Here is a 25,559-nt window from a genome sequence, read left to right on the forward strand (position 1 = left end):
ATTACAAAACACTGCCTAGAGTTTTAATATAGGTGACAGATAAACTTCCAAATCAAATTTACAAAAGCAACAAACTTCATTAGTTATTGAAACAGTGGACAAAAAATCATATCATGTCTTATCTATGCAAACCAAAACAAAAGAGAGGAATTCACTTATATGTCATAAAAGATTTATATGTCATAAAATTGTATCTCCTTGCAATTTACCACACTCTTCCAAAGTATATGTGATTTCTCTACCATGTTAGTTTTGATTGATTGGAATTACTTACTGAAATCATTAGATTATATTGCATATATTTAAGGTGTACAATGATGATTTGATATATGTACACAATGTGAAATAATTATCACATTCAAGCTAATTAAAATATACATCACCTCACATAGTTACCTTTTTACAGGCTTAAAAAATCTACGTAATCTAAGGAGCCAGAGCAGAAGTCTGTCAAGGAAAACCAGGCACCTGCTGAAGATCCAGGGAGGCACAATCCTTGAAAGGGTAAACGACTGTAGAAAGGTAGGCTATGTTAATTAGGTTTCACAGCCAAACATCCTGGGGGAGGGAGGGGCGGCCAGGTCCTGCTACTGTCCCAGAGTCAGGGATAGGCTCCAGTTAACATGGGCAAGGCCAGCTTCCCAACCAGCCAGTTCACAAACATCATGCACTCAAGAGCTCTGGCACTCAGGCCACTTGACAGGCATCTGTGAATTTCTACAGAATCATTCATTCTTCTCAGGGAAGCCAGGAACAGGGTTAGGAGGACACACAAAGGCTTTATAGCTAGGTGGGTCCAGGCTCTAACCCTAGCTCTTCCTTCACTGCCTGATGTGAATTGGAGACATTATGAAGCCTCTCCAAGCCCTAGTTTGTCTGTCTGGAAAACTGGGGACATCTAACAACTGATATTTATTATTCATTCAATAAATATTTATTGAGCAGCTGCTCTATGCCAGGCATTGTACTTGACCCTGGTGACACAGTAGTGAATGAGAGTGACAAGTCCCTGTGCCATGATGCTCATAGTCTCAGGAAATGTCACAGAGAGTCTAGGCAGCTGCTAAGAGCACTGCATGTATTTTATGGTATTTATAATACCGCTTCCCTGTGTTAGGAAGATAAAATGAGAATTGGGTAAAGTATCAAGAATGTCCTGGGACTGTTAGATGCCCAGCAAGTGGTAGTTAATACTACCAATAGCTATAGTAATAGGGGTGACTGACTGTTCCCATTACTTTTATAAAGAATCAGGGCCATGGCCAGGCACAGTGGCTCACGCCTGTAATCCCAGCACTTTGGGAGGCCAAGGCAGGTGGATCACTTGAGGCCAGGAGTTTGAGACCCGCCTGGCCAACATGGTGAAACCCCGTCTCCACTAAAAATACAAAAATTAGCTGGGCATGGTGGTGCGCACCTGTAATCTCAGCTACTTGGGAGGCTGAGGCAGGAGAATTGCTTGAACTTGGGAGGTGTAGGTTGCAGTGAGCTGAGGTCAAGCCACTGCACTCCAGCCTGGGTGACAAGAGCAAAACTCCATCTCAAAAGAAAAGAAAAAAAGAATCAGGGTCATATTTTCAAGCAAAGCTAATAGCCATGAGAGTGACGAAGATAGCCAAGAGTGAGTGGTGGGGGCGGCAGCAGGGAGGTCTGAGGGCCTGCCTTCTCCTCCAGGATCTGAAGAGTTGCCCAGCATCAGAGAAACTGATCCAGTTTGCTATATTTAGGGACCTGTAACTCTAGGTTTCCTCTCTCTCTTAAGGATATTAATGGAGGGGACTGAATGAAACGTAAGTCTCTCCTTGCTAGAGTTACAAGTTGAACATGAAGAAGGTTCTCTTTCAAAAGGAAGGTGTTTGGAAGATTTCAGATTCTCTAACTTGACTCTGTGGGTCTCCCCGGGGTCTTCTAAAGGTGTAAGTTTTGATGGAGGCCACTGGAAATAACCTTCCTGAATTTGGTCCTCACATAGTTCAATTCATTGTTTGAAGGTCACTCAGTAGTGCATGTACCTGAATTTTACTTTCCCTGACACAGGACGAAGGCATCTATAATCTGGAATTAATCCTAATAAACTTCCAAGGCTTTACATGAGGCCTAAGTATCCCTTGAATATGGTATGACAAACACACAAGCTTTTGAGACTGTATAAGCTTCATTTATATGGAGTTTATTTCACAGCCTCACCTATCTAGAGTACTACAGACAACCAGGAAAGAAACACATGGGATCAAAAGCTGAGGGAGGTGTCATAAAGCCCAGGCACTCATCCTGTAGAAAATGCTACAGGACTCTGTAATCCCAGCACTTTGGGAGGCCAAGGCGGGTGGATCATGAGGTCAGGAGATCGAGACCATCCTGGCTAACACAGTGAAACCCCATCTCTACTAAAAACACAAAAAATTAGCTGGGCGTGGTGGTGGGCGCCTGTAGTCCCAGCTACTCGGGAGGCTGAGGCAGGAGAATGGCATGAACCCGGGAGGCGGAGCTTGCAGTGAACGAAGATTGGGCCACTGCACTACAGCCTGGGCGACGGAGTGAGACTCCGTCTCAAAAAAAAAAAAAAAAGAAAATGCCACAGGACCAACTCAGTATTTTCTACATTCCTACCCTACCTGATTATTATAAACTTCATAATCCTGCTTCCCAACTCACTGCAGATTGGAAGCAGGAAATAAAAGACAGGGGCACTCCAAGCTAAAAGTACGAGGAGTAATTATTAACATATTAGCCAGGTGTGGTAGCGTGCACCTGTCATCCCAGCTATTTGGGAGGCTGAAATAAGAGAACTGCTTGAGGCCAGGAGTTTGAGACCAGCCTGATAACACAGCAAGACTCCATCTCAAAAAATATAAAATAAAAAGAAGCAATTATTGACATATTGAGATGGAGGAAAGATATTAACCATCCTCCTTCAAACAAAAATAAAGTATAATACTTCTTACACTTTACAAAGGTGTTTTTAAAACTCTATTTTTTTTTATTAATTATTTTTTTTTGAGACGGAGTCTGGCTCTGTTGCCCAGGCTGGAGTGCAGTGGCGTGTCTTGGCTCACTGCAAGCTCCGCCTCCTGGGTTCACGCCATTCTCTTGCCTCAGCCTCCCGAGTAGCTGGGACTACAGGCGCACACCACCATGCCTGGCTAATTTTTTTTGTATTTTTAGTAGAGACGGGGTTTCACTGCGTTAGCCAGGATGGTCTCGATCTCCTGACCTCGTGATCTGCCCACCTTGGCCTCCGAAAGTGCTGGGATTACAGGCGTGAGCCACCACGCCCAGCCTTTAAAACTCTATTAAAAACTACATAAACTATAAAAAAAGACAACATGTGCATTCAAAAACTTAATAGGCTGGGGTTGTCTGGTGTTGGGGCATGTATCCATGCTTAGTGTTGAGGCAAGGATTCATTAAGTGAATCCTGAAGCTATTACTTTTTTTTTTTTTTCAGATGGAGGCTTGCTCTTGTCACCCAGGCTGGAGTGCAGTGGCGCAATCTTGGCTCACTGCAACCTCCACCTCCCGGGTTCAAGCAATTCTCCTGCCTCAGCCTCATGAGTAGCTGGGATTACAGGCACCCACCACCACGCCCAGCTAATTTTTGTGTTTTTAGTAGAGACGGGGTTTCACCATGTTGTCCAGGCTGGTCTCAAACTCCTGACCTCAGGTGAGCCACCCGCCACGGCCTCCCAAAGTGTTGGGATTACAGGTGTGAGCCATCGCGCCCGGCCTTGAGGGTATTACTCTTACAACACAGAAGAAAAACTAATGGGTCAGGAGATTTGAAATGATCAAGAACAATCTAGTTGTATTTAATACACTCTTGTATATGATAAAACTAAAATTTTAAATCCCCAATGGTCAAGCTTTTTTTTTTTTTTTTGGTCTACCATTAAATGGGGTAAAAGATCCAGGTATTAAACAATTTTATGGGCTTTTGCAGTGGCTCACGCCTGTAATCCCAGCATTTTGTGAGGCCAAAGCGGGCTGATTGCCTGAGCTCAGGAGTTTGAGACCAGCCTTAGCAACACGGTGAAATCCCATCTCTACTAAAAAAATTTACTCTGGGAGGCCGAGGTGGGCGGATCATGAGGTCAGGAGATCGAGACCATCCTGGCTAACGTGGTGAAACCCCGTCTCTATTAAAAATACAAAAAATTAGCCAGGCGTGGTGGCGGGCGCCTGTAGTCCCAGCTACTCGGGAGGCTGAAGCAGGAGAATGGTGTGAACCCGGGAGGCGGAGCTTGCAGTGAGCCGAGACTCCGTCTCCAAAAAAAAAAAAAAAATGTAGCTGGGCGTGGTGGCAGGGCCTGTAGTCCCAGCTACTCAGGAGGCTGAGGCAGGAGAATCGCTTAAACCAAGGAGGTGGAGATTGCAGTGAGTTGAGATCACGCCACTGCACTCCAGCTTGGGTGACAGAGCGAGACTCTGTCTCTGAAAAAAAAAATTTTTTTTACGAATGTGGGTCATGGATAATGCTAGATGAATGACGATATTATCGTAGGTTCATTCTTTCCTAGACATTTTGTCATTTGAATCTCACAATATCCATGTGACACAGTCAAGGCAGAGACCCTACCTCAAAATTGAAACGTGAGAGGTAGAAAAAGCATGCACCAGGACTCTGACTGGACTCATCAGAGCCCAGCAAGCCTGCCTGGCTCAGGCCCACTTCCCTCTTGGTCTGACCCCTCAGGGAAATCCCTTGCTGCTGGAAGTCAAATCCTCAACTTTCACACGAAGCCACCAGGTGTAAAGCACACACCAAGTATAAGGCAGGATCAGGAGATACATGATCAAGAAGACACATAACCTCTGCCCTCAAGGAGTTTATCAGCTACCCCATAGATTCCAGAAAGTGGAAGGGTGGAATGGGGAAAAAGAGAGGAAGGTTTATTAGTAACTACAAGATAGAAGCTGGTATGTGCCTGAGAGAGACAAAAGCTGGTAGGGGCCTCTGATAAACAAGCATGTCCTACTTGGCCAATAGGGAGGAAAAGAGGGACAGTTTTGCAATGCTTGAATTCTCTCAAATCTTCACAGACAGAGATTAAAGGTTTCCAAAATTTATTTACGATGTAGTAAATCAGCCTCATTTTAGATGAAAATGGGCTCTATAAAAGATTAAACAGAATTATTAACTCAGAGGCTCTTCAGAGCCCAATAACGTCTACTTGGTTGAATTCCTCTTTTCCCAACAAAAAGTCCGAAAATTCACACACCACACAGCAGCTGGCCCAAACCATTAGAGCAGCTTAAGTCTTGCATTGATCTTTATTTTCCTTCTTGCAAGTGTAGACACTGGGCCCTTGGATTTAAATAGCAGTAAATGCCTCATCTTTCAAAGAGATAGTTCTCTTGTGGAGGAGGCGACCGCTATTTTCCATCAATGCTCATGAATACTGATGTGGTGGAAAAGCCCCTTAGGACACAACCCAGAACCGAAATGTTGATGAACACCCCCACCGGTGGGCTAACTATGTTCAGCAACTGCAATGTTTTAAGTACCATCTTTCTCCTCCAAGGGAGCTTTACTATTGTATTTTGTTAAAAAGTAGAAATCTTCATAAATATACAATACAATTAAGTCTCACAAGGTAACAAGTTTCCAAATTGTGCATACACTGGTTGGTACCTCTTCATTTGAATAATAATTGCTGCCATTCATTTTACAAGCATTCCTATACCTTGTATGCCTCAACGGGCAGTTTGCAGCAATGGGAAAATTACACGACTGACGAAAAATACACGACATTTAAACTAAATTAAGAGAAAGACCAGTCAAGTCTGATATTTTTTGTCATGTGTCACCACCTCTTAGGAGAAATTTACCTCATTACTTTTCCTCTTCACATTTCATATGAATGCTTTTTTAGAAACGCAATTTGCTTTTTTTTGAAAAAGAACTTAAGCACCACACAAGAAACAAATTCAAACCACACACACAAAAAAACCCTGTAACAGGAAGTGGAATAAGGAAACTAATGTTGCATAAACTCATCTCGTGCAATCATGGAGATCAAATGCAGTTTCCACATGTGTGCAGGCACTACTGGAAATAGACCCAAGGTGGGAGAACTCAAACTAGCACTGAACAAGGTGAGTTTATGAAACAAGACAAAGGTCTATGTAACTAATACAAACTTAGTAGATTTGTCTTTACTAATATAAAGAGAAATTAATGAAAGAAGATTCAAAACACTGTGTTAATTGAAACAGCTACAGAAATATGGACTTATCAGAAGTCAATGCATGGGAAAATGCTTACAGCATTATGCAAAGAGAAATGACATAGACTAAAAAAGAGGCAGTTTCATAATGAAAGATACACTTATATTTTATTTTAAATAAAGTATTCAGGTCATTGTAACTTGAATTGTTAACTTCATATTATTATATTTAATATTCATTTATTAAATTATAATATTGTAACTTAATTTACTGCAGACAATGTAGAGAGAGGCAAAGGCTATTTTAAAAGGTAGGTTTATAAAACCTAAAGCAACTATATGAAGCTGTACTCCAAGACTGGTCCAAGGAATCCTGTTTACAGATGGAAATGAATTCAAATCACCACCACGCAAGAGAACTTCTAGCAAATCTACTCTTCACTCTAACCATGTTTCTTGGTAAATCATTACTAGGAAGTCACTATTTATCAAAGAGCCATTCTGGGTGTGTAGAGGGTAGGGGAAAGGAGCATACAGCCAAATACAGCAAGTTAACGGTGTCCTTGGCACTATGATAAGCCTTTGATACACACAAATCTTAGTCCACCTTCATCACAATCTTGTAAGGGAAATAGTCTTCCCATTACACTGATGAAAAATCTGAGGCTCAGAGTATTTAAGATAACGTGTTCATATGGTTAAAAAGTGGCAAGAGCTGAATAGCCAAGACAATCCTAAGCAAAAAGAACAAACCTGAAGGCATCACGCTACCCACTTCAAACTGTACTACAAAGTTACAGTAACCAAAACAGCATGGTTCTGATAGAAAAACAGACACATAGACCAATAGAACAGAATAGAAAACTCAGAAATAAGACTGCATACCTACAACCATCTGATCTTTGACAAACCTGACAAAAACAAGCAGTGGGGAAAGGATTCCCTATTTAACAAATGGTGCTGGGAGAACTGGCTAGCAATATGCAGAAAATTGGAACTGGACCCCTTCCTTACACGTTATACAAAAATTAACTCAAGGTAGATTAAAGATTTAAATGTAAAACCCAAAACTATAAAAACCCTAGAAGAAAATCTAGGCAATACCATTCAGGACATAGGAATGGGCAAAGATTTCATGACAAAAATGCCAAAAGCAATTGCAACTAAAGCAAAAATTGACAAATGAGATCTAATTAAACTAAAGAGCTTCTGCATAGCAAAATAATCTATCATTAGAGTGAACAGACAACCTACAGAATAGGAGAAAATTTTTGCAATCTATCCATCTGACAAAGGTCTAATACCCAGACTTTACAACAAACTTAAACACATTTACAAGAAAAAAACAAACAACCCCATTAAAAAGTGGGCAAAGGACATGAACAGGCACTTCTCAAAAGTAGACATTCATGCAGCCAATAAACATGAAAAAAAGCTCAACATCACTGATCATTAGAGAAATACAAATCAAAACCACAATGAGATGCCACCTCATGCCAGTCAGAATGGCAATCAATAAATAGTCCAGAAACAACAGATGCTGGTGAGGTTGTGGAGAAAAAGGAACACTTTTATGCTGTTGGTGGGAGTGTAAACTAGTTCAACCATTGCGGAAGATAGTGTGGTGATTCCTCAAAGATCTAGAGGCAGAAATACCATTTGACTCAGGAATCCCATTACTAAGTATACACCCAAAGGAATATAAGTCATTATATTATAAAGATATATGCATGCATATGTTCATTGCAGCACTATTCACAATAGCAAAGACACTGAATCAACCCAAATGCCCATCAATGATAGACTGGATAAAGAAAATGTGGTACATATATACCATGGAATACTATGCAGCCACAAAAAGGAACAAAATCGGTGGGGCATGGTGGCTCAGGCCTGTAATCCCAGCACTTTGGGAGGCCAAGGTGGGCGGATCTTGAGGTCAGGAGTTTGAGACCAGCCTGGCCAACATGGAGAAAGCCCATCTCTATTAAAGATACAAAAAATTAGCTGGGCGTGGTGGCATGCACCTGTAATCCCAGCTACTCCGGAGGCTGAGGCAGAATCACTTGAACCCAGCAGGCAGAGGTTGCAGTGAGCTGAGATTGCACTATTGCACTCCAGCCTGGGGCGACAGGGCGAGACTCCATGTCAAAAAAACAAAACAAAATGAACAAAATCATGTCCTTTGCAAGACATAGATGGAGCTGGGAGCCGTTATCCTCAGCAAACTAAAGCAGGAACAGAAAACCAAACACCGCATGTTCTCACTTATAAGTGGGAGGTGAACAATGAAAACACATGGACTAATTGGCAGGAGGTAGGGGGTGGCTGGGGAACAGCACACATTGGACCTGTGAGGTGGGGGGAGGGAGAGCATCAGGAAAAATTGCTAATGGATGCCAGGCTTAATACCTAGGTGATGGGTTGATCTGTGCAGCAAACCACCATGGCACATTTACCTTTGTAACAAACCTGCACATCCTGCACGTGTACCCCAGAGTTTAAAATCAAAGTTGAAGGGAAAAATAATGTGACAAGAAGTGAAACTTGAATCCAGGACTGCCTTCAAAGCCTGTGCTCTAACTGTATACTATCTTCATGTGGTGGGGGTAGTGTTTGGGGAGCAGGGTGAGGGAATGGAGATTCACTTTTGCATATTTGGAGTTTGAGGAAACTGTGCAGATATGTATTCAAATGCAGGGGCTGGGAAATCCAGGATCCCATCCTGGCACTGACTCAAATGAGTCATCTGACCTTGCAAAAGCCAAGGTTTCTCTGTCAGATGAACGCTGAGGTCTAAAATCTGAGACAGACACTGAAGAAGTTTAAGTCCCCTCTGTCCAGACAGGAAGCTACTCATAAAAGTATCCGTGAAATAATGATGAAATCTAATGAGCATCCCTAATCATAGAAATAAGGCATTATAAAATCAGGTCGGTAGAAGAGAATGGCCATTTAGCATTTGTTCCTCCCTGCCTGTTCTAAGTCCAGGCCTTCCCAACAGCTCTCCCCTCTTGATCCCTGTCACACTAAATATCTCTGACAGACACAACGATGTACTGTACACAAAAACGCACTTAATTCTGCAATGAGTTTGATGAGAAAGCATTAATACAGAGTCAAAGCAAGTTGAGCAGTCTCCTAATCAGGTCTTCTTGTTTATAAATGGGGAACCACAGACCCTTAGGAGTTCAAACCTAGAGACTAGATCCAAGTCTACATATGCAAAAAACCTCCTCCTAGCTATCTTTTCTCTCCCACAGCATAGGCCATTTCCCTTCACAGATTTAAGTCTCCCTAGCCTCCCTTCCACAAATCAGAGACAACCAGTCTGACTTTTGTATGAGTTATATTATGACAACCCCATCAGCAGCACCACGATTACAAACTAATGGCAGTTAATATTGAATGTAATTTTGCATACAGAGAACAAGTCCAAATAAGCACTACAAGAAAGTACTTCTCCATTTTTGATTTACACTTCAAATGATTAAAATGTATATAAGAAAAATAAATCTTAAAAAGCTTTTGAGTTGGAAACAAATCCACCACATGAAATTTATCAAGAAATTTAGAAAGAACCTCAAACCCTTTCAGAAATGTAAGACAATTGAGCTAAATTATATATATTTGTACAGCTATCAAATTTTAATACTAAAAATTTCAACATGTCTTTGATTACCAAAGTCCATGTACCTACGGGACTCTAGAAACCAATGGTGATTCTGCTGCCTGGAGGCTTATTCTCACTTTAAAGTGTGCCAGGGACATAGGGTATTTCAGCATCCAAATTCATATTAAGAATATAGCAATGCAACTCCTCAGAACTTCAGGGGCTGTTTTGTCTCAAAGTTGGTATACTACGTAAGGAGTTTTTGAAACGGAATCTCGCTCTGTCGCCAGGCTGGAGTACAATGGCGTGATCTCGGCCCACTGCAACCTTTGTCTCCCGAGTTCAAGCAATTCTCCTGTCTCAGCCTCCCGAGTAGCTAGGATTACCGGCGCCCACTGCCACGCCGGCTAATTTTTTGCATTTTTAGCAGAGACAGGGTTTCAGTGTTGCCCAGGCTGCTCTCGAATTCCTGAGCTCCGGCAATCCACCTGCCTCAGCCTCCCAAAGTGCTAGGATTACAGGCGTGAGTCACCGTGCCTGGCCAAGAATGCATTTTTAAAACTGGATATGGCCGGGCACGGTGGCTCACGCCTGTAACCCCAGCACTTTGGGAGGCCGAGGTGGGCGGATCACGAGGTCAGGAGATCGAGACCATCCTGGCTAACATGGTGAAACCCTGTCTCTACTGAAAATACAAAAAATTAGCCGGGTGTGTTGGTGGGCGCCTGTAGTCCCAGCTACTCGGGAGGCTGAGGCAGGAGAAAGACGTGAACCCGGGAGGCGGAGCTTGCAGTGAGCCGAGATTGCGCCACTGCACTCCAGCCTGGGCGACAGCGAGAGACTCTGTCAAAAAAAAAAACAACAACACTGGATATAACTAAATGTTTCAACAAAACCAAGGCAAATTATCTTCATGTCCTGATTTCTAATAAAGGAGATAGAGAGGTATGCAGAAACACTTCATTTAAGCATCTACAATTAGTATGATTGCTTGGATAAAACTTGGTTCATGGTTCCCCTCGATTTTTGTAGTATTTGCTCCCCGTGCTACTCATTTGCCATGTATATTACCCGACTAGATTGTAGGTTTTTCGGTGTCTTGAGAAGCCCCTTGTGATGAGGCCTCATCTAGCTGACAGGTGCTTAACTGATGACAAAGATATGATGGAACTCTTTTCATAACCTAGTGGTAAACACATATCGGCAATATCCCTTTTCCTTCAAATCAGGGATCCACAAGCTTTACGCATTTCAAACACCTGTACAGTAACCACCTTGCTCAGGTGAATATGGTTTCAAGCTATAAAGCAAGACAAATGGATTGAAAAATAATTTGGGGGAAAATGACCTATTGGTAAAACACATAGAAATGGCAAGTTGATTTAAGTTGCTTTCATTAACAACTATTAAACACTAGGCCTCAAAAAAAAAAAAACAGGTTATTGAAGATGCGTTGTAATATTTAAAAATAAATACACAATGTTTGCATTCCTGGTTGAGCGAGACAATGCTTTCCATCTTACTTCTTTTTCAAGAAAAAAAGGATTAATTCAGCCCAAGTCCAATAGAGGTAAGGTGGATTTGTATTTGATTTAAAAATTATCTTCATTAAGATAATTCAGCCTAAGTCAACATAGAGGAAACTTGGAAGTTGTATTTGATTTAAAAATTATATTCATTAAGATTTAAAAGACAAAATTAAAGCCAGAAGCATCCAGGAAGTTGATGGATACTAATGCAGCCAAAAGCCAACTTAATGGAAAACTGTAGTTTACAGTAAATGTAAATATAAATAACTTGGACCCTGATATGGTTTGGCTGTGTCCCCACCCAAATGTCATCTTGAATTATAGCTCCCATAATTCCCATGTGTTGTGGGAGGGACCCAGTGGGAGATAATTGAACTGTGGGGGTAGTTTCCCCAATACTGTTCTTGGGGTAGTGAATAAGTCTCACGAGATCTGATGGTTTTATAAGGGGTTTCCCCTTTTGCTCGGCTTTCATTCTGTCTTGCCTGCCACCACGTAAGGTGTGTCTCTCATCTTCTCATTCTCTCTCACCTTCCACCATGATTGTGAGGCCTCCCCAGCCACAAGGAACTGGGAGTCACTTAAACCTCTTTTTCTTTATAAATTACCCAGTCTCGGGTATGTCTTTATCAGCAGCGTGAAAATGGACTAATACAGATCCCATGCCATAAGACTACAGGAATGCCTGACAGGCAGGACACACACAATACATATGTGTTGAATTAATGAATAGATTAATATATTCAGATTTGTTATGCTACCCTTTCTTTCTTTCTTTTTTAATTAAACCAAGCTGCTAACCCTTATAAGTTTTTCTACAAATATCTTCTAAAGAGAAGAAAGATGACTGGCAGTAAAAACCACTTATAATTTTACAACTATAATCCCTACTGTACGCATCATGAAAATGATAACACTTGGATGGCTCCAGTGAATCCTATGGCATTTTTTCTTATAATTTAAAATTATAGACCATATAGAGTATCTTAATAGCATATGGCCAAGTCTGTGTGATCATCTGAGGAGAATAATTTGGTTTCATTAAAAAATGCAAATTTAACAGTAGTGCATTAACTCATGCCAACCCCCCCACTCTCAAGACTATCACCAGGGACCTCCCACATGAAATCAATATGCATCCATCTATTTAACTTTTATCACTGGCTCACTAAGTAAATATCACACTATAGACCACTTAAGTATTCATTATTCAGGCAAATAGCAAGCGTCAGAAGCAAGCTGGTAGTGTCAAGTCGTTAACAAATCAATCAATAACTGCTCCCTGTTTGAGTCTACCAAATGAGGGCAAAGATGTGCAACATCTGGAGAGCAAAGCATTGACCTGCTGCCAAGGTGCAGTCTGTTTACGGCGTGGCATTCCATATTTACGCAGACTCTAGGAAAACCACTCAAGGAAACCTTAGTTGTATCATGCCTTTTCAGACTTTAATGAGCATTAAAACAGATCAGCCCACTGATACTATCCTTTAGACACCAAAAGTACTGAGATCCCCAAGGACCATACTGGGAGATGCCAGTTTTTTTGCTACCCACAGAGTCTAAGACTGAGGCGGAACTGGAAAATATGTGAGTGCATGAGGAGCAAATGGTTCAATCTTCGAAGCTTCATTTTAAGATTATTAAAGCAAGATTTTTAGCATTTTATGGGGACCACATGTATGTATAGACAGCTAACCCTCCCCCCGCCACAAGAGGCCAAGAATGGCTCCAGTTTTTGCAAAGAAGTCACATATTTTTTTCAAGTGTGAGTCCCATTTAACATCACACTCATGTGCCAAGTGCCTGAGAATATCATCTTTTGCACATGAATTTCAGGATGATGGCTACTCCTGTCTGTCTCAGGTTACAGAAAGCCAATACATGGTACTATATCTGAAGTCACTTACCTCTCTTGTCAGCTAAAAGACAGTGAAAATGAAATGAAGAAAAGGAAGCTCAGTCACTAGAATAAAGTTAAGCCTCACGACTGCTTCCTCAATTTATATGTGATAAAAACCAGAATGAAGCAACAGACGGCAAAAAGTGTTGTCCATCTTTTTCTCTCATCATTCCAAAATCCAACAGCAAGAGACTTGACTCAAAGCCATATAAACCTATTGATTATAAATAGCTATTAATTATAAATAAGGCAAATAATAAAAGCTATTAATTATAATGAGGAGAATTGAAGGCAATCTCAGGTCATGGCAGATCAAATATCCACCATTGGCAAGAGGAAAAAAAGACCCTCTCTCACTTCTTACTCACATCTGTGACTTGATCTATGGTAATAACATGACTATTTGTCATCAAACACAGAGGTTAACATTGGCGTGCACACACACATCCCTGCTGGAAGCAAGCTGTGCTGGGTTTTAAATGAACCTGCACTGTATTTATTTACCCTGCTGTCTTATTTCCTGGGTAGAAAGTTTAATTAATACTTCACCCAGAAATAATCCACACAAGAAATAGCTTCACTGGGAGTAAAAGTCATAACAATAGCTTTCTTACTGCATTTTCTTTCTCTTCAATGGAAATCTCACCCTCCTCCTTTCTGTCCCAGTGATGAATGTGGAGTCAATAAAATAAACCACAAAGAACAAGACAAAAGTTGGAAAACATCCTTTCATTACCTCTTCATCTAAGATGCTCACTGTACACCATAATTCCAGAGCACAAATTAAAGCAGGCTCTTGTCACCCTAGCAAACTGGACTGTGATGTCACACCCATTACATTCTTCTTTTTATCATGTAACAGCCAGGATGCTAGAAACAAGTTGCAACATGTGTGGTCCGCCCCACCCCCAGCACCCCGGCAGAAACCGCACCCCACTTCCCATAGCCATGTTCTTCCCCAGACCTTACCCTGGCCAAGAGGTTGTCCTGAAGTAATGTCTGCTGCAGCACTGGGGCCACCTCCTCCAAGCTCAACATGTGGCAAAGGTCGGTGAGTTCCTCCTGCCCCAGGGACCCTGTGCCCGTCGTGTCAAAACTGTCAAACAGCTCCTTGAGTCGGGCCTCATGCTGGTCCTGCTCCACCTCATCCATCCCATAGCCCACAGTGCTCACCTGTGTGTAAGACAGAGACAAGGACAGGTTGTGGCAGCCTCTCCAGTCCTACCGTGGTCACCACCTGGCACATTCCCGTTCTCTGTACCCCACCAGTCTCTAGGGAATGCTCGGGAACACCCAGTTTCTGATGCACCCCACAGCAAGACCCCCAGTCTCTGTAGGACCAGCCCTGGCCAGTGATACTCCTGCATGCACTCACATCAGGGGCATATACATAAGCTCAGATCACACTGGGAGCAAAATTACCAGAATGAGAGGGTCACGTACAGTAGAAGACACCCTCCTCTCTTGCCTGGTTCTCAGGCGGACAGCCAGACTGCCAAACTCAAGGCTGAAGGTGGTTCTCTCCCAGCTCTTCTAGCCCAGGATTTTAAGAAGGTGAAAAGCCACTTTGACAGCAAGACTATTCAAGTGAACTAATTGTTAGCGCCAGCAGACTGCATGGTCAGAGCTTCCATGCTAGCTGGCAAGCTTTAGACAACCTGCCCCGATGTTGCAATCAGTCAGCGTGGCCAAGCTGATTCGTTCTACTTCATTCAGCTTAGATGGCCCCCATCATAGCTAGACTGGAGGGCTGCAGCAAGAGGCACTAAATGAACACGACGTCTGCTACAAAACCACCTCCCTGTTTTACATGAAACTAAATGCCTTTTACACAAATTCCTCAAAAAGCAACTCAATTAACTTCACTGGTGCAATTACATGAGGTGTGATGGGAAGAATATTCCCAGAAGCTTGCTTTAGTCCCAGCGAGTTTTAGGTAATGCTTAGTTGCCTAGAGAAAGGGGAAGACACTATTTCAACCTTTCAGACAGTGAGGTTTAAAGGAGCCACAGACTGGTTTATATGAATCATACAGCATCTCAGGGAACCTCCACTCACTAAAGCATCTCATCTCTTTATGCCTGGTTAACCTGTGTTCCGTCTCTCTCACCTACCCATACTCCAGGCTTTCCATTTTGCCACTGTCCTTAGGATCAGTAAAAACTTGGAGACGTCAATAACTGAGTCATTTTTGTTAAAAATATACATCATAAAATTCCAGGTAGATCGTATTTTACTAATGAAATCTGTTTTTTTTTTTTTTCCTTGCCTGACAGTTCATTTTTAACGTGCTGGATTTTCCGATGAAAGCCTGAAACCTGCACATCTGAAGATGCCTTCGCCATGATGCAATGGATGCCAAACACGACATACACCCTTGGGACGGTGACCTCAGCCATCTGCAACAAGGCTCTCAGAACCAGTCCTTTGACTATAAAAAAAGCAGCAGCTTTCACTAACCAAGCATCTTTAATCCAAGCCAAATTACAGAAAACTCTCTAACTTAGAGGTGATCGTCCGTACGGCAGATCATGACAACATGAAAAACGTAAGCTAAGATGTTGAACACAGCCAGAACTGAAAATAAAAGAGCTTTCTAAAACAAATCAGTGTTGCTCTAGGTTGTGTTTGCTTTCTTTCCATAGACAGCTGTTCAAAACATGACAAGCTACAACAGGGCCACGATCTTGCCAGGGGTTTCAGCAGAACTGGGTGGACACAGAAGATAAATGCGAACAGCTCTGCCATACAGCTCAGTTTTTACTGGGGCCACTCATTAAAGTAAAGCAACATGGCACAATTTTGGTCCAGGTTCCTGGTCTTGGACAGGTCTCTTCTCCTAATTATCAGTTTTTCTGTTACTAAGGTGCTGCAGGCTCTGGCTGTCTTCCCAGGATTGGTCTGTTGGGTTAACTAATCACTATGTAAATGTTTTCAAAATAAGTTGAGAGTGTTATATAAACATCAAAGCCTCAGAAAAGAAACACCAAGTTGTTATGCAAAGCCACAGGAGTTAAGAATTTAGACAAGGCCAACACTTCGCTAACGAGATTCACTTAGAGTCCACCAGTTAATTGTCAACTAAGATCTGCTGAGAATCCCCAAGGTGCTCCAGGATTTTCAGTGTTGCGGTAGCTCTTAGTCTCACTCTGAGTTTTACAGTCCCCTGGGCTGTTATCTGACCGACCTCATAAAAGCAAGACTCGTCTTTTGCTTGATTTTGCATATATGTTTAAAAACTCAAAAGCGAAAGAATTCTAACACTTCCCTTTTTAAAAATTATTTTTAAGGGGCGGGGATTTGTCCATCTTAAACCAATGAAAGAGAGGAATAAAACACTGATGTACTGAGAAGCCCTGATCTTATCCACGGTGTCGAATTTGATATACTATCATGCCCCACTCTTTGGGAGGTCATTGGATTTTCACTAAATCAAACCTCTTTCATTTTATGGCAGCTTTCTTTTCTTTATCTCTTTATTTCATCTCCTTCCTTCTCAAAACACTGTGCTTGACTGAAGGGGAGACAAGCACCACCCCTGTGGAACAAATGCTCACGCTGAAACGTCCAGGAGATGTTACGCATGGTGACAAGTTGTCAGTGCTCATCTGGCACAGAAGGCATTTTTACTGGTTGATATTATTTCCCAAATGTTCATCAGTAATTTCACGTGCAAGAATTTTTTTTCTCCCCACTTCGCAGAAAGTTCTTTAATGGTAAGATCCACGCTCCTATTTCTTTTATATCTTCCCCCAAATGCATACTACAGTCAGTCTGTTCTTCATGCCAGGGATTTGGTAAATATCATGGATTGACTTCCTGTATGGATCACTCCTTGAGAGGAAACGTACCCTAAATGAGGTCTACAGAAATGGGCATATGAAAATTTTGGAATGCCTATTTCATCCACCTACACACCTCCACTTCCCCCATCCCACCCTTTCTCAAAGGCATTTTCAGCCTCATAAGCAAGAAGTAGAAAGCCAACACCAACTGCCAATCTGTACCATGCAGCGCTGTCTGAAGTTTAATTCAATAGGCTAGTAATTAAGTAAATGGATTCACAAACTTCGACTGCATTGTCTCGCTATGGGATGAAACTTTGGAGGAGAATCTATACTAAAACCTTTCTCAAGTCCCCTCGATTACAGCATGAGAATAACAACATCCATCTGGAAGGTTTGTTCTGAGAGTTAAATGTGGCAAGCAAGCGAGAGTGGCTAATTCCAGAGAAAGCTGATACAAGAGGGAATTTAAGATAACCAAAAGAATACCTGCAGCTACAAAGGAGTGGTAAACTGAAGAGGAGGTAACACGTGAATTATCTACAGATCTACCTCCAAAGAAGCAAAGCAGATGTGAAATGCTATAGAACAGACTGAGAATGGGCAGGGAGTGTACTATGTATATAAACATCATTATATAACTAAATGATAATGGCAGCAGGTAATGTTCAGAGCTTCCTCTATCTTTAAAAGCAGGTTATTGATAAATTTAATGTCAAATAAAAGCAGAAAGCTGCACTGTAACTGGGAATTACTTCTGAACATTTACTATGAGTCTGGCCTAAACTAAGTACTTTATGTATATCATCTCATTTAATCCTCCCAATTCTTAGAAGTGGATCTTCTCATTTTCCCATGCAAGATGTAGAAATTGGGGCTTGACAAAATTAAGCCACTGTCCAAGGATACAGCATTAATCTCCTTGAACAAAATGGGGGTGGAGCCAAGATTTGCACTCTAGTGTGACACTCAATTATATTATCCCTCAATCCTACACATGCACACAGAACACATGAAGGAGACCTCTGAAATGATGCCGTTGGCAAACCACTTATCTCCACCTTTATGTGTTAGCCAGTTGAACAGTACTAAGCAGTAGAAATCCCCACAGAACACTCCATGGCCACAAACTTTTCCAAATTGGAATTGAGAAGCAGAGTTCCTTCCTCCCTACCTCCCTTGATCCATTTATTGAATAATTATAGCCTACAAGGCACCAGGGATACACAAATAGAATACACATTCCCTTTTTTTTCTAAAGCAGCTTTGGGATTTAGGGCATGAAAGAAATAAATTCTTATATAAAAATGATCATGAAGTGTCCCCTATCTTCAATAATGGGCATTGTCCAGGAATTGATAATTCGTAAATGACTTCCCCTGAATAAACACTTAAGTATGTATAATCTGTGCAATCCAGTGCTTTTCAGAGTCAGACCCTAACTGGTACCCACCAGAGGCAGGAATCTTACTCAGAGATTAAGAAAGTTACATTTTGAGTGAGAAATTCTCCTTCACATTGCAAAGAAGAGCTCCAGTGTTATGAAGCCTGCCATAATAAACCTGGGCCTCTCCTCACCATCTACCTTTCCAATCAAATTGTTAGAAGGCTTTATGACTCTTTCGGAATGAAAGAACCAGTATGGGCAATATTTTGGAGTTCTAACTGGGGATGGTTAAATAAGAAGCAGATGCACAGAACCATTAATCAAAACATTTACCACTCAATAACCACCCATAATGACAATTATTCTGAGCATTTTCCTTCCAAATAACTCAAAATAAGGCTGCCAAAATGCTGCCGACTCTGACAGTGGTGTTCATTACCCCAGCTGATGAAATCACAGTGCCAAATAGGACTGCAAACTAAATAGGTGGAGGTGTGGCTAGAATCATGAGTGGATATGTGGATTTATGAACTTTTCAGTGTTCAACCAAGGTACAGAAAGGAGCTTGTAAGAATGACACCCCAGCTAAAGGGGATGTCTGTTCTGGGCCAGAGGGAGTGAAAAGGGGACAAAGTCTGGCGAGTGAAAAGGGGACAAAGTCTGGCAAGTGAAAACCAAGTAATAAATATGCACAATGCTAGAGCCCCTAGCCCAGGCCTTTTATTTCGCATCCAGATGGTTCAGCAGCTGAAGAGCTCTGCGGAATGTCTGCATGCCCCTCTCGGCTCAGCTGCTTTCCTTGAGAGGGCATCATAATAGATGCTTTTGGACCTGTGTGCAGACATAGCTGTTGGGGGTCCACAGACTAGGCAGTGACCACCAGTGACTCATTTACTTACTCTACAGCTGACGTGATGAACACCGACAAACCCCACTTGGGCAAAGCTCTCCATTTATGCCTTTAGCTTTCACCATTTGGCAAGTCGGAGCCTAATAACACCAATGATCAAATTAAAGTGTTCTTTTTCTTCTTTCTTTTCTGCAAATACTTTAATTGGCTGCACAGATTTTCAGGCTCACCATATTGGACTACTTTCAGTATAAAAGGAAAGAGTGACAAGGATAAATTCAAGTTTAGTAAAAGCTCAATAGAAAAAGCAGTTGCAGCCATTTACGAGTTTATATAGGAGAATACTTCCGCCAAAAACCAGTGCTGCTTAGCAGCAAACTGATTACTGTCAGAATGCCTCCTCTCTGCTCAGTGTCTCACTTCTAGCTGGATACCAAAAGCACAACAATATCACTGTGAATGAAATCATGATATAAAAATATAACACGAAAGCTTAAATGCACAGGAAAAAAGTCACATTAAATACATTTGAAAAAATGGCTGGGAGCGGGGGCTCATGCCTGTAATCACAGCACTTTGGGAGGCTGAGGCAGGTGGATCACAAGGTCAGGAGATTGGGGCCATCCTGGCTAACACGTTGAAACCCTGTCTCTACTAAAAATACAAAAAAAAAAAAAATAGCTAGGTGTGGTGGCGCACACCTGTAATCCCAGCTACTCAGGAGGCTGAGGCGGAAGAGTTGCTTGAACCTGGGAGGCGGAGGTTGCAGTGTGCCGAGATCATGCCATTGCACTCCAGCCCAGGCGAGAGCGAGAGACTCCGTATCAAAAAAAAAAAAAAAAAAAGAAAGAAAAAGAAAAATAACAACCTTTGTCAACTACACTATAATATTTAACTAAGGGAATCCTATCAGCGTTTATTCGAAAATGTAAGCAACCTTTATTATTTTACTATCCTGAAGGATGTAATAAACCCATGCTTTTGTTCAACCTAATAACTGGTAGATTACCCAATCAAGTAGTTAACTCAGGTTAGCTACAGGAAAAAAAAAAAAAAAAAAAAAACACACAACAAAAAAACGCCATTAGCCTGGCACAATGTGCATTCAATAACCTGTAATCAACTACTAAGTAAATTACAGAAGCAGACAACAGAGCTGCATGTTTGTTACAAAAAAAAAAAAAAAAAAGGAGAAAGCTTATAACAACTTCCACTTCTTAGGCCATATTGACTCACATTTAGGATGCCTGAGGCTATGAGTATGGTACCCTGAGGTGTAAGTGAAGGTGATCTTCTCTTCTCACGTCTATGAACAATATTTTCCCAACTTTGTTTTTAAAGTGAGAATTAGGGTATAGATAGATGCTTTGTAATTTTTCCATCCAAAAGCTTGAATAAATGGTTAATTGCTGACTTAAATTGCAATAAAGAAGTGTCCTAATTTCAAACAAGGATGCTCGCTTTCAGAATCTCATAATCTTTTCAAAATTCTATTTTATTCATAAATAGGATAAAAATCTTTTTGCAAGCTTCACTAAGTCTCTCCATAAGCCCCTGCCCAACAGATGCAAGTTCAATAGCTAGAATTCAAACCAGATAATTTATTGGCTTACAAATGAATTGGCATCTATAAAAATAAGCCTTCTAAAAAGGCTTCACGCTGTTTAAATCCTTCTAAAATGCTCTGGCTAAGCTTGCCCACCCTTTATCAATGTAAGACTGATAAAACGCATTTTCATTATCAACATAAAATGGAAGCATCAAGATAGTTGAAATGTTAGTTTAGAAAGTCATTTGCAGTGACATTTAAAACAATTTATTTGAACATTTGACTCATGATAAGAATACTGCCTATTAAATTAAGATTGGCTGTTCAGAATTCACTGGAGCCCTATTCTCCCCCTCTGTGACAGTTAACATCTTTTGATATTAAGGGTCATTACACATCTAAAATGAAAAAGAAATAAGAAAAAAGAACCCCACGCCATTCTGAGCAAGTGCCTATTAAAATGACTGATCCTTGACATTTTAATGCAGACTGTATGATGGCTTCCTCTCTATTGCCCCCTGTGAAGCCTTTCCCTGTATTGGTAATAACTTTGCCGATGTCCAACCCTGTGGAACATTCATCCTACCTTTTCCCCACTCTGCGGAATGCTTCCCTCTAAAGAATCACCAGAGAACAGGGAAAATAAACAAATCTGCAAACAAATTCCCAGGCAGTTCACATCACCTCCCAAAGGACACTGACAATAGCTGAAGAGACCACAACACACAAACTCGTTTTTCAGCCAGCCTGTAATGTTCCTCCTATACACACTCTGGAAATCCTCAGCTCCCTTCAACTCCAGAGCAAGAGCCACCAATATTCCAGGTCAGCCACCTATATAATATGCTCACCACGAGAGAAGACTCAAGGTAAAATTAAACTGACAGAAAAAAGGAATTTTCCTTGTTAGATCATCAAGCCTCCGGAATCATGCAAACATGTGTGTATGTTATGGTGTTTACGGGGACCTAACTGAGAAACGTCGTGGTTCCAGGGGCTTCCCTCATGTGTCAGGATGGACTTTATCAGGATTCTCATCCTACAACGCTACCACGTCAGTCACAAAAGACAACTACGCAATCTGTTTCGATGTAATAAATTCAGGAGTTGAGCTGTATGGCAAGCCCATCTTAGAAGTCCTCAACACCAGGAGAGGATCTGTCCTAGTTAGGAGCAGAAAGCAGATCTCATAATATCCAAGTTGTCTGGAAACATGATATATGGTAGGGCAGTCTTTCCAGCTCCCATTTTGTTGGTGCCTTCACCTCGGGTTGTCAGGGCTGGGGTTAGGGAAATTGCCTCTTTCCGTCTCTATCTCTTTTGACTTCGCAGCGAGAGCTGGAAGCAGTGACTGTTCCCATCACCTAGTGTCCTTCTGTCAGGGGCCGCTTCGGTAGCTACAGAAGCCTAGCCGCTGGAAGCTTCCTTCCCCGACACTCCATACCTCCATGCCACACCTTTTAGGCAATAACCAAATGTCATTTTGTTCTTTCCCCTTCTCCTGGGCATTATACTGGGAAACTGTTTACGCGCATCGACCCCACACACCTCCAAAAATCTCCACTTTCCGGGCTCCAAGCAGCTCTCCGCTACTCAGACAGCCCAGGCTAACACCTCGGGTTTCCCCATGCAGTTTCCTCTGCAGCGTCTCAATCACAAGGCTGTGCGGGCGGCACATGCCAACGGAACCACCACCCCTTCTGCTCCCTCGGGGACTCAAGTCTGCTCTCGGTCAACGCACAGAAGCGGCTTTCAGCTCCGGGCAGGCGGCCGGGGCGTCGGGGGTACTGGAAGTGCCCAAACCCAGCGGTGCTGCCGCGCGGGGAAGCGGAGGTGCGGCCGCAGGACAAGCGCGCCTCCCAAGTCCCTGGCCACCTGCGATGCGTCCTCAACTCGCCTGCCCATCGCCACTACCAGAAACCTCAGACAGCCCATTGTGTGGGCAGGCAGCGCGCTCCCCCGGCCCCGCCGCCCTCGCCTACCTTCTGTCGGTCTCTCCGGAGCGCCCGCACAGCCGGCAGCCCGCCTCCAGCGCTCTGCAAAGCGAAGGAGGACGCTTTGTTAGGGCTGGAGAAACGGGACAATACTTCGCAGCCGGCGCAGCGGTTCCGGGCGGGCGTCCTTCAAAAGGACGCGAATGGGGACCCGCGTGAGCGTCATTTCCATATGTAAGGGGCCAGCTCTTACAAAAGCGCGGCTCTCGGGGGCCGCGGGCTGCAGCGCACATCCTCCCCGCCCCCGCCGGCCCGCCCCCCGCCCGCGCAGCCCGCGCCTCCGGGACCGGCCCCTCCTCCCGCCTCCGAAGCAGCCCCGTCCCCGCCTCGTCCTCCCGCCCGGCCGCCGCTTCCTCCCGGCCCGCAGGGATTGCGCCCCGCTGGCCCCGGACCCCAAATGGGAAGCCCCCGAGTGATCCGGTGCCCAGTTCGCTCCGGGCTCTCAGGGCCTCGCCGACGGCGCGGGGGCAGCGCGAGGCCTCCGTGCACCCCCAGGCCGTGGGTCCGGGTCCCCGGGGTTGCGCCACTTACTGCGTCCCGGGGCTCAGGCGCCCGGCGCCGCCGCGGGAACCATGGCCGCTGGCGCACTCCGGGCTTGGCGGCGGCAGCGGGACGGCCGCGCCCAGCGCGCTCGGCTCCCGGCTCGGCCGCGGCCACCCGGAGCTCTGGACGCCGGGGAGGAAGGGCCGGGCCCGCGCGGGGAGGAGGAGTCAGGGCGACGCCGGCCCCGGCGCGGCTCCTCCTCTGCGGCCCGCGCGGCTCCGGCAGCCGAGGGAGGAGCGGGCGGCGCCGCCTGAGCCCTCGCAGACGCGCCCTCCCCCTCCGAGCGCCCGCCTCCGAGATCTGAAGTTAGAAACGCCGGGGCTCCGGGTGCGGGTGTAGGAGGCTGGCGCCCCGAGGTCGCCGCCGAGCTGGGGCTGGCGCTGCCACCCTCGCCCCTTGCCTGTCCGCCTCCCTTTCTTTCCCAACACGCCTACACTCACCCGCACCGCGGACACTCGGGCCGCAGCGTCTTCGCGCAGAGGAAGGGCCCCCGCCTTCAGCAAGCGGGACTTTAAGGGGGTGATCCCTGTGCCTCTTCTGCTCCCGGGCGGCCCTGGATTTCCAAGCCCTCGGGTGTCGATTGGCCATCAACATTGGAAAGGGTGTTCAGGAGGCAGAAGGGCTCTAGAAGTGACTCGGAACCCTGTAGAGCGAGCGCGACCCTCCTGCCGGGTCTACACTGGCTTCTGCACCTGCCCACCACGTCCTCACAGGCTCCCGCCCCTGTGCAGCCTTCTCCGGGTGAAGCTAACCCTCGGTCGCAAGCCACACAGGACGAAAACTCCTTGGAGTTGGTGGTTCCCAGCCCAACAGTTGCTCGATATTAATCGCCTCCTACCTACCCCAGAGTCTCCATTCTCACTCCCCCATCCCTACACTTCTGACCTCATTGCAGTCAAATAGGATCCCAAGTCCAGGCCATGGTTCTTTTTGAGCTGCAGGGTTAAATGTGTTGCCCTTGAAGGATCCGCCTGATGGATTACAACCCACAAGTCTGGTTATTTTAGCAGGAAATTGGTGATTCCTTTTCTACCGAGAAAGCAAGCAACAGACAAGAGGAAACCAGCATTCCTTGAGAATCCAGTGTGCTAGAAACTCGACAGAAATTATCTTACCTAATTCTCACATCACTCTTAGGAGGCAGACATTATTTTGCAGATGAGGAAAATGGATCTCCCAGAAGTCAAAGAGCTTCCTCAGGATCACACAGCAGGAACTCCACAGAACTGAGATTCAAAAGCAGATCACATATGTGGCAAAATTGCATAGAACTGAATATACACTCACAAATGAGAGCACGTGAAACTCTCATGAAATTTGAATAAGACATTTGGACTACACTAATGTCCATTTACTGATTGTAATATTGTTCTACAGTTATGCAAAATGTTACCATTGAGAAAAATTAAGTGAAGCGTCTATAGGGAATCTCTCTATTATTCCTTACAACTTCAAGCGAATTTACAGTTACCTCAAAAAAATTTTAAAAAAATTTTAAACATCTCAGTCTTATTCAAAAGCCCAGGCTCTCTTCTTTCAACACGGTATATAAGCGTGCCTGCAGAATAAGAGAGATTTATGCTCCTCTCTCCTTTTTAAGCAGTCTTGAATAAGTACACATACACACACAAACACACACACTCATACACTGTATGCATGGTTGTTCAGTCATCCAGTAATAATGATACAACACACACACACACACGCAGTTCATTAAGAGGATAGCTAACCTGTTACCAGAATACTTACATAGAGGTCATCTTGTAAGACAGACAATAATGCTCACTGGGCACTAAAACAGCCAACAGTCTTGGAAGGTAAGAATGAAGAGGTGTCTTTCTTGTTTCACCTAATCTCTGCCATGGAAGCCTCATCCTACTGGTTACCTCTCCAAGCATCGCTTTTTAACCTGCAAGAATCCTTAAGGATGATATTGATCATTAGTTTAAAACAGGGATTCCTGGGGGTCAGGGGATATTGGAAGTGGCATTCACTCCCTGTGCAGGAAGATCAGAATTACTGGGGGTTGTGTAATTTGAAAAACACAAGATGCGCTTTCTTGAGAGGAGTAAGTGGGGTGGAGTTAGCCCTGGGACTGGGAACTGGGATCACCTCCAGCCTTGCTACAAAGGAGGGAAAGCATGGAGCATGGTTACCGCGTGGTGTGGGTTGGCAAGAGCAATTCTACCAAGAAAGATGATTTATTTAACACAATGGGCCTGCAATTTGGTTTGCACTGAGC

At 43.7% G+C, this 25,559-nt stretch overlaps 1 protein-coding gene across 8 annotated transcripts in view; it reads right to left on the minus strand.

Moving 5' to 3' along the window:
* Window positions 1-23,462, minus strand: part of NIN (ninein) — a 111,670-nt gene extending 88,208 nt beyond the window's left edge. For 3 of the 8 annotated variants that reach the window (XM_003831729.7, XM_008957087.5, XM_008957083.5), the window contains exons 1-3: window positions 23,306-23,462; window positions 22,763-22,816; window positions 14,179-14,382 (exon numbers count right to left, since the gene is read on the minus strand). In XM_003831729.7, the coding sequence (XP_003831777.3) occupies window positions 14,179-14,361 (183 nt within the window). In that variant the 5' untranslated portion in view covers window positions 14,362-14,382; window positions 22,763-22,816; window positions 23,306-23,462. The remainder of the gene's footprint in view (window positions 1-14,178; window positions 14,383-22,762; window positions 22,817-23,305) is intronic. The other 5 variants (XM_034937533.3, XM_008957088.5, XM_034937534.3 and 2 more) reach the window with 2 other exon arrangements.
* Window positions 23,463-25,559: the final 2,097 nt, after the last annotated feature.

The sequence above is a fragment of the Pan paniscus genome, chromosome 15 (genome assembly GCF_029289425.2).
Source record: "Pan paniscus chromosome 15, NHGRI_mPanPan1-v2.0_pri, whole genome shotgun sequence".
Taxonomy (NCBI): domain Eukaryota; kingdom Metazoa; phylum Chordata; class Mammalia; order Primates; family Hominidae; genus Pan; species Pan paniscus.